A 9,217-nucleotide genomic window follows, 5' to 3' on the forward strand; every position below is an offset into this window, starting at 1 on the left:
TGCGCGTCGTAGCAACGTGGAACGTCTTGTGACGTAGCTCCGCCCCCGAGGATTGCAGAAGAAAAACGGAGCAATCTAAAGCAAAAATAATATGATCTGTGTGCGTGGTAAATGTTACAATAAAAACACGATGTTTACGCTTGCAATTCGATAGCGGGTTGTTTTAATTTTGTTCAAAGGCGTATCGTAACAGTATCGCCTCGTACAATGCCAGGCCATATCTAACTCTTCGCAGGTGACTAGACCCACGTATATGATACGGCGTATACTCCGTAGCTCCGTGGCAACTCAAAATGTAAACACAAACAGTAGCACAGCTTCGAAACGCAACGACAACTTAGTAAGGGACTCCGTGTTTTTACGAGGCTGTGATTGTATTTGACAGCGGCAGGGTCGGAATAGCAATACTGCGATCGGTAAGAATTATCCTAAATTTGTATGTGTGTGTTTCATTGTTGACTATAACATTTAACAGCCACGTGGAATTGCATACGTAAATTACACAACCTTACAAAAAGTTACTGACTACTGCATACAATTCATCATCGACGGTGATATGGCTAAACTACCGTTTTCTTAACCCCAATAAATATATTTTTGAATAGCTATGACAATAATTTCAATATATGCTGGAAGCTGTGTTGTGATTGAGAACTATGCATTCTGTTAACCATAATAGGTAGTTGCGTGACTACGGTTCATTGTTAGCAGGTGGTTTCAGCGCAATTATGACTGGAAATCGAGTTATGGATGGAAGTATACCCAATACTATTTGCTTTGCTTTAAAAGCATTCATAGTTATTACGAACGTCAATCGAAATACATGTATACGATACAGCCAAACCGCATATGCACATTTTGGAATATTTATTATTTACATAAATTTACGTGTTTACCATCATCATGATATTTAGCTGGAGTGTTTGATTTTTCAACAGAATACTTTTACCAAGCCCAATATATGTCGAAAGATGGATTCAGTAGAACCAACATCGAAAGTAAGTAAGATATCGATACGAGGGATAGCCTGCCGTGTGACGCGAGAATCTCGTGCGTACACAAAGTCGCGTGAGATATACGAGTTTTGATCGAAATCTTAACGTGTGTGACATAACCTCCTTCCCATGGGTATTGGCGTGTATACGTAAATGGTACATCTTTCACAGAAGGGCTTCAATTGCGTCGTACATCATCTCACCGTGCACGGCGATTTTTTAGGAGTTGTTCTACTACCAGAACACGCACTACACATTTTTTTTATTAATTCTGTATCTTGACCAATGGCTGACTGACATTTTAAACTTAATCACGTGATATTGCAACAGCCAATCGAAATTGAATACTTTGTTACGTGATTTTTGTGACGTCCGTCATGCATACAATGTTGTGGTGCACTACGTCGTTCGAGGTAAAGTTACAAAAGTGAAATGGCACACGTGGAACACAATCATTTTAAAGAAGTATTTCAGACAGTAAACGAATATCTGTGTGAGAAATTATCTATTTGTTCTGCTAGATCTTATCAGCCCTACTTAGACCGTCAGGACCCTGTGGGTGACACGTGTAGTTTCCGACGTATTGATTTCATAGTAGATGTGGTAGGTTGTCGGAAATTCAAATGCCCTTTAATCAAACATCATGACTTGAGGAATAACCACTCCCAGATTTTGGCCACTTTCTGAGAGAGAGAAAGCACCAAAAAGCATGTTCATATGTGATACGGCATCCGAAACGTTGTATTTGCAATCGTCACGATTAAATGGTGGGTTCTAGAACAAATTCGCATCTGTATTTCTGTGTTGCGGGGTTTATTTGTGTAGTTACTTGTTCACGGCACCGCTGATAAAAGCGTCTCAATTGACAGAATTTCAAAAAAAAGCAAAAAAAACAAACAGATGTCGATTTGCTTCATACGCCCGATTGAGTTCCGAGTTCAAGCTATTGCAGACCGCAGCCAGTTTTTGGGCGACGTTTGTGTAATTCTGCCAATTTTTTTTTTAAATTTTTTTTAGTCTTATTTTGTTCCTACTGATCTACCCGTTTGGGGCCTACTTCTAAACACGTAAACTGTATCGTATATTTAACCAATTAATTAAAAATTGTAATTATTTTTAATTTAATTAAAACATGCACTCGAACGACTTATTCGAGCAGTTGAAATGCTGGTATAATATAATTGTAGTTCAAACATAAAATACAAATGGTACGCAAATCCGCAAGTAGAGTGGCGCGATTCGAATTGTGATACTGTGATACTTGAAACACCTGTTAAGTTTTTATTTTACTGTCGACACTAAAGAGGGCGCAATTCACCAGCCTGAATTAGAATCCTTTATACAGATATAACCGAAATAGAACATACAAACATGTCACCCATGAATGACATCTCGTAATGACGTGTGTATATTCTGTCAGACATGATGCACGACGTGATGGTCGTCGTGATGTCCGTGTTCGAATCTCATGGAAACAAACAATGTATTCTATACACGCTTTTTTGTACTATGGGACACACACGCGAATATAGCTCTTATATTTGACAATATAATATGTGAGAACATTTTCTATCGCCTTACATATTTATTCTTATGTCCTGTAACAAATAATTAAATTTTCTGTATTCATAATGTCAACTATATATAGTAACATCAAACGTGACCAAGGAATCAATCAACGTATTCGGCGTCGGGGTTGTTGTGATAGTGAGTGCATTGGACACGAGGGATGGACTATAGTTTTACAGGGACGGGCCCGTGCGAACAAGTTTGTTAATCGGACAGTATGGATTTTTTCAAATGTCCTGCACGGCCGCCCCGACAAAATAGTTTTTTTTCCCTCTTACTATCTGACGTGTTCGGCTCATTTTCTTCTAACATTGACAGATTCTTGCTGAGGGCAATGCGGTGTTCACACTCAACACATGTGAGCTGAGAAACAAGGAGTTTGTCCTTCACTATTCGTCCAGACATAACAGGTACACGCGAGGTGTCGGGGATCACCCGGATGTCATCCACGGGTGGTCACGTGGAGCGTTCACAACGAATAATATTATCAGATTGCAGGACAGTGACACGGTGAGTCACGGGATATGGTATAGTGAAACAAACACGGGGAATTAAAACGGGGGAGTCGTCACCTGCGCATGCGGCAAACGGCCATAGCGTGTCGTTGTTTACAAACAAGCGTTTACCCATGATTCAATTCCCGTGAATACGCATGTGACGATCCCTCCGCTTTAAAGTGCCACAGATGTGACGCGCGCGTTCGAATTACACGCGTTGTATACGTTTCATGGGAACCATTTCGAACACTATTTCAGTAATAATTATAAATTGCAGGTTTGCATAATTATTTACGCCATGCATTATCGAAGAAAATATGTATACATTTTAAAATTGTTAAATTGTACTGTAGACCGAATTTGACGGAACTAAATATGTTAACAGGACACACAACAGAATTCGTTTGAGGAAAAACAAAACAAAACCACTAATACGCATGCGCAGTGATTATTACTTGTACTATGAAGCTGTACGCTTGTACACAACAAAGCATGCATATTAGATAATTTCATTGATCGAATACTCAGATTTGTGTCTACAATGTCAGCGTTTTCAGTTTAATGATAAATCATAGTAAAACATACTATATGCAGTATCAATCAACAATACTAAAAATGACATGTTCTAGTCCATATTGAATCTGTAATATTATCGTTTTCATGAATATGCAGACATACCTAGGACAAGCAGACACAAACGAAGCGGCGTTCATTTCATGGAAGTTAGATTTCAAGCCTTTCGTCCTCGTTTCCATAGCAATCACAAACACCTCCAATGAAGGCGAGGTACAGTGGCAGCTGTTGTCCACGATGAAAGACGGCAGAACTGTGAGCGACCAATTACGAGGTAAGCCTCAGTGCATGTATAATTGTTATAGTATAAAGGTCACTGCATTTTTCAAACCACATCACATTACATACATGTAGGTTGCTGTCATGGACCAGACAGGCTACGAACACCTTTATACTAATTAACTAGTATAATTGCCACCATAATGAAGACACGTGGACAAAATTAATATTAGCCTTTATTTTTCTGCGTCTGTGATATATTCATGTGTTATTATGTATGAATAACCAGTGAGCCACAATAATTATTCGTAATGTCCAATCAAACACCGTGATACAAGCACTCATCAAGGTTGGTGCCAATCAAATGGGATGTTTAATGTTTGGCCGCGCCTCCACATCCAATACTCGTATACGACTACTACTGATTGACTTATTTATATGTTTTTTTTATTAAATCAAAAACATGCCACAACAAATAATATAGTTTCAAACAATCCACAAAAAGACATTTTATTTTGATTATGTTTCAGACATTTCTGTGTAACTAACCAAGACTGATATAATAGCAATAGTTTATTGCAGATATTACATGCATCTAATACGACTTGCCACATCCTATCATTGCTGTTACATCATAATACCTTCACGCTACGTTCGACATTTCATTCGAAATATAACACAATCACAATCGACAGAAATAATATTCGTATCTGAATTCTAAGTAGGAATCACAACAAATCCTGCTGAATCATACACTTTGTATACTGTGTTCTCATCATCGCACTGGTTTCATTCAAGGTGCTGCTAGACCTCTTGAAATGCACGTTGGTGCATCCGAACTCATATTGACCGCAATGCTACCACGACGGGGAAAGGACTATGTACCAAAGAGTCCTTCAGGTAAAATCTTCGTTGAGAAAACCAACTTCGATCATCCATTCACTGTTGCCGTAAAACTGTTTGACGACACCGTCAGTCTACCAAGGGTGAGTGAGGAATTTAAAGTAATTTGTTACAATCGATCAAATCGATCGATTTATTACGAACGTCCAAGTTCACACGGGACTGCCAGTCGGCCATTATTGAATTCGAAGCTTAATTCAACACATTTATTTATATTGTGTCGTTATTTGTTGCTGTTTCGTGCCTAGTTTGCTCAAGCGACTGTAAATTGCACATGCATCCTATAAACTTGCGTATCTTTCAACCAGGAGTTGCAGATTGAAAGGGGAAGCAAACACAACCACTTGAATCACAGCGGAGAAGATTCACTCAGTTCCACCGCCATGTGTATCTCAACTATGCTGCACTCTCTCCATATTAAGCACCTGCCAAAGACGGTCAGTGTGATTGGCCCACAAGGGAGTGGGAAAACAGCTCTATTAAATATGACACAAGGTAAGCGTTGTATTTTGTGTTTGTGCATCTGAATCATTCAACCATGTTATATAGAGTGAACATGATTCAATTTGGAACTATGGCAGTTCCGAGCAATTTAATTTGCAACGAAGTACACCTGTACATGGCCAGCCACAACACATTATCGCAACAATTCTCGCTATTCCTAAAGAATATGTGGTATCTTAAAAAAATAAATAAATGATAACCGAAGACTCGTGAACTCACATTTTCCGCGATGTCATGTGACCATTTCTGGATAGATCACGTTGGCGACAATTTGAGAACAATTATTGAAAAACTACTAACTATACATGTGTACTATGCTTTACAATTGATACATTTAGTTGGCACATCAAACTCCAAGCAATTCAATAAGTATAAATCTGTACTTTCTGGTTGTTGAAAAAATTGAAACATTCCAACTTGGTGGTGGGAAAGTGATTTACATTACCCAGAGTTCATTGTTCTTTGTAGATATTATGCACCATCTCCAAGAGTATCACGAATCCAACGAACGTCACGGACTCACATCACTGGATAAAGTGGGGCTCATTATGTCAATGTTGGTTTACGACCATGTCTTACCAACCAAAACCAGCAAAACTAGTATTATGGTGACAGGTAGCAACCTAATACAATGTCATTATGATAGTTCACAATGCACTGACACCGAGAGTGTTGCGATGGGGCTTGTCGGAGCGCTGCTCGATGCCGTCAGAGAGTATGCTGGGACTGCGTTAACAAGAACATTTCGACTGATGAATGACAAAAAGGAAATATCAGAAAAGATATATTCTCGTGAACAGCTTTTGCAAGAATCTCAACTATTAGTAAATGATACTCGACTTCGCTGGAGAGCTTGTTTGTATAGTTTTCTTTTCGCGTTCATCACAGCCTCTTCTGTCCTGACCTCTCTGGGTTTTGCTGTCCTGAATTGGCCAGTTTATTGGAGCGCTATTATGACCACGATTTTGTTGGTGATGATAATAATCACGATAGTGAAGATGCCAATTATCTTCAGAGATTTGAGAAGTCTATTCGTAATTTTGATGTTTTCACAGAGAGAATGGCTAGTTAGATTCTACAGAAAGTCACCCGAAGACAAGAGCGCACATTTGTTTGCTAAGATGAAGGAGGAGCTTGCATTGGGTATCATGTTGATTAACTGGATTGCATCAAGTATAAAGAGAGAGATACGAGTTTTGATAACTGTTGATAATCTTGGTAACACAGGATCGGACGGTGACCTTGCCACCACGTTACTTACCCTGCATGATCTGATAGAATGTAAGAGTAGCCCATTCATAATGCTTTTAGGAGTTAACTCGTCCGTGTCTGTGACTGATAGCATGATATTGGGTTATGCCCAAAACTCGAGAGACAGTAATTGTGCCCGACTGTTCGAAAAAGCCATGTCCTTAAAGACAATCCTCAAATCTTCGGTATTTGTTCCTGAGCTTGATATAGCATCGAAGCAACAAGTCATTGATGCTTCTACGCATTCAAGAATACCCCAGTCATTGTTCAAAAAGAAATTGAACAGGAAGAAGTATTGTCAGTGCATCTTGCCAATGGTGATGGCTAAGCCCACATACAAAGATTCCCTGCTGACATATCTTCAAGATGAAAGCATCCTTCACTATCTCGGCAGTAGCATGAACACTATTACTCGCATCGGCAACCTTCTGTGTTTTGTTGCAGAGTTAGTAAAACTAAACGGAGGTCCCATATTCAGACCCCACGTTGTAGTCGCCTGGACAGCATTTCTCGATCTCTGGCCCTATCGCAGTCATCACATCATTTGGTTGATCGAACATACCCGCCTCAGGCAACAAATGAAACTACCAGTGAGCATGGAGATCCAGGTCGAGACTAGATTTAAGGATGTCTTTCCTCGAGTTCGTCGCAAGATGATGGCCATCAATGGATGGGAAAACATGATGAGTTTTGATGCCAATTCGCAGTTGTTCCTGAGGTTTATAGGTCAGGAAATGAAGAACTTTGATGTCGAAGACTACTACAATATTTTACCAATTACAGTGAATCTAAATCGCTCGCTGTTACAAGCGATATCGAATGAGCAAACTGCTCGTAGCATGATATCGCAGAGAAACAAGGAACTTGCACTTAATTCTGTTGAAATATCGACCTTACCGACAGTTCGAATTTAAGGATGTTCTAAACAGTTCTATTTAAGTGTTTGAGCTTTACACACCACGATAATATAATTGCAAACACTCAAACACACATAAATCACACTATACAATAGAGGAGAAAAACTCTTGGTCCTGGAAAGCGTCATGCTACTGTAGGAAAGAGTGCTATATCGCCACACAGACCGCTAGAGTATGATACAGGTACTTACGCTTTGCAAAGACGTATCAAGAATATTTAGCTGCAATAATCCATATAATGCGTATAATCCTAATTATATGTTCAAACTTATCTGATGTTTATAATTCATATTTGATATCCCAATGAAACAAATTATAGTCTCTTGGTGGAGTTGATACAGCCTTAGAATTTCTTTAATTCAATCGACTAGTTTTATTAGACCTAATGAATATTCATTTTTTTTCTAATTTGATGTTAAAATAGATTAGAGTACACATTATTATTTGTCTCTGATAAAATTATATATAACGTATTTGTCGCTTATTTTAAACAAATATATTGTTGAACTTTTGTTTCAATGTATCGTAGCCCGAGTACATACAAATAAATAGCTGAACACATTAACATATACATTCTTTTATTTTGGGTGTGGCTTATGATCATGGATACATAATAGGATTTTTTGGACTAAATCAAATATTTACAGTTCACCATAACATATATTACTGACAATTTCAAACATACTAAGGGATATGGTTTCAAAAATGATAGAATGTTTAAAAACATTTTTTCGATTTCTCAACATCCAATGTTTTTCCTTTGTGTACGTATCATTCGAATGTAAAGGGATGCTTCATTATTTTAATACAGGCAATAAGTCAGTAATGATTAAAATATTCTCTCGATAGAAGACGTCCATTATTTGAATTAATTGATATTAAAGTGATTGTGAAATGCCCACCAACACATTTCCGCTTTGGATTTGTGTTCCACGGTAATGGGCCATTATTGATTTTATTGTTGAAAAATATTACTCGTATCCGAGTAAATTTGAGATATTTCTCGTGTTGTAGCCACGCTCACCGACACTCGTGGAAGTGGAAGTGCGCCACCAAATGTTAAAACATGAGAAAGAAGGCATATTCTTGAGCCATACTTTTCTAATATTGCGTCATTTAACAATACTATTAACGATATATATATTTTTGGGAGGCGCATTTTTTAAAAGTTTTTTAAAAGTTGTTTTCACAACGAACATATTGACGATGGTTAAACGTCGTGTTGCTGGCGGGTGCATCAATACGTATAGCAAGTGCGTGAGTATTTACGCGTTTCCAGGCGATCCGAAGATGCAATATCTGGACAATTGCACGACCACGAGTAAATTATTAGGCTTACAACACGTCAACCAGGGTCAACTATACTTTAATATTTTTGTTATATTTGTCTCTGGTTTATCATCTTTTCACGTGGAAACGAATCGGGCAAACAAGGTTATGAACGCATCCCCTCGCCAACCGCAGCTGGTGTTTGTACTGACCAGCCACGTTAGAATGATTGTGTGGGTACTAATGTTTTCACATGTTTTGTTTGTTCACATACATTTACATATTAGGTTATTACAGGTGCATATTCAGCTTATGAATATTTATTACTACACTGTGAAAATGACACGGTCCGAAATGCCTGGTAGACTACAGGATAAGCTTTGTGCCTTTAAAATTGTAGTTGCGAGTTCGAGCCCAAGCATTGTAACTGATTGTGTATTTTCTGAGATGATATAATGAGAGTGGCGACCTCTAAAAAGTCAGGATTTTTGTGTTTTGATATTGTACTGGATAACGCACT

At 38.4% G+C, this 9,217-nt stretch overlaps 1 protein-coding gene across 1 annotated transcript; it reads left to right on the forward strand.

The window, feature by feature from the left end:
• Window positions 1-314: 314 nt before the first annotated feature.
• Window positions 315-8,279, forward strand: LOC146739516 (uncharacterized). Its single transcript, XM_085502457.1, has 7 exons — window positions 315-416; window positions 939-998; window positions 2,883-3,074; window positions 3,734-3,908; window positions 4,652-4,839; window positions 5,065-5,251; window positions 5,729-8,279. The coding sequence occupies exons 2-7, from the start codon at window positions 972-974 to the stop codon at window positions 7,423-7,425; spliced, it is 2,466 nt and encodes an 821-aa protein (XP_085358583.1). The 5' UTR covers window positions 315-416; window positions 939-971; the 3' UTR covers window positions 7,426-8,279.
• The last annotated feature ends 938 nt before the right edge of the window (window positions 8,280-9,217 follow it).

The sequence above is a fragment of the Saccoglossus kowalevskii genome, chromosome 8 (assembly GCF_978046115.1).
Source record: "Saccoglossus kowalevskii chromosome 8, keSacKowa6.1, whole genome shotgun sequence".
In the NCBI taxonomy this organism is placed as follows: Eukaryota; Metazoa; Hemichordata; class Enteropneusta; family Harrimaniidae; genus Saccoglossus; species Saccoglossus kowalevskii.

Excerpts from the sequence above, each read along its gene's own strand:
- LOC146739516 (XM_085502457.1), top strand. The coding sequence starts at position 972 with ATGGATTCAGTAGAACCAACATCGAAA. Across the intron at positions 3,909-4,651 it reads TGTGAGCGACCAATTACGAG|GTGCTGCTAGACCTCTTGAA; the intron begins GTAAGCCTCAGT and ends GTTTCATTCAAG. Across the intron at positions 5,252-5,728 it reads TCTATTAAATATGACACAAG|ATATTATGCACCATCTCCAA; the intron begins GTAAGCGTTGTA and ends TGTTCTTTGTAG.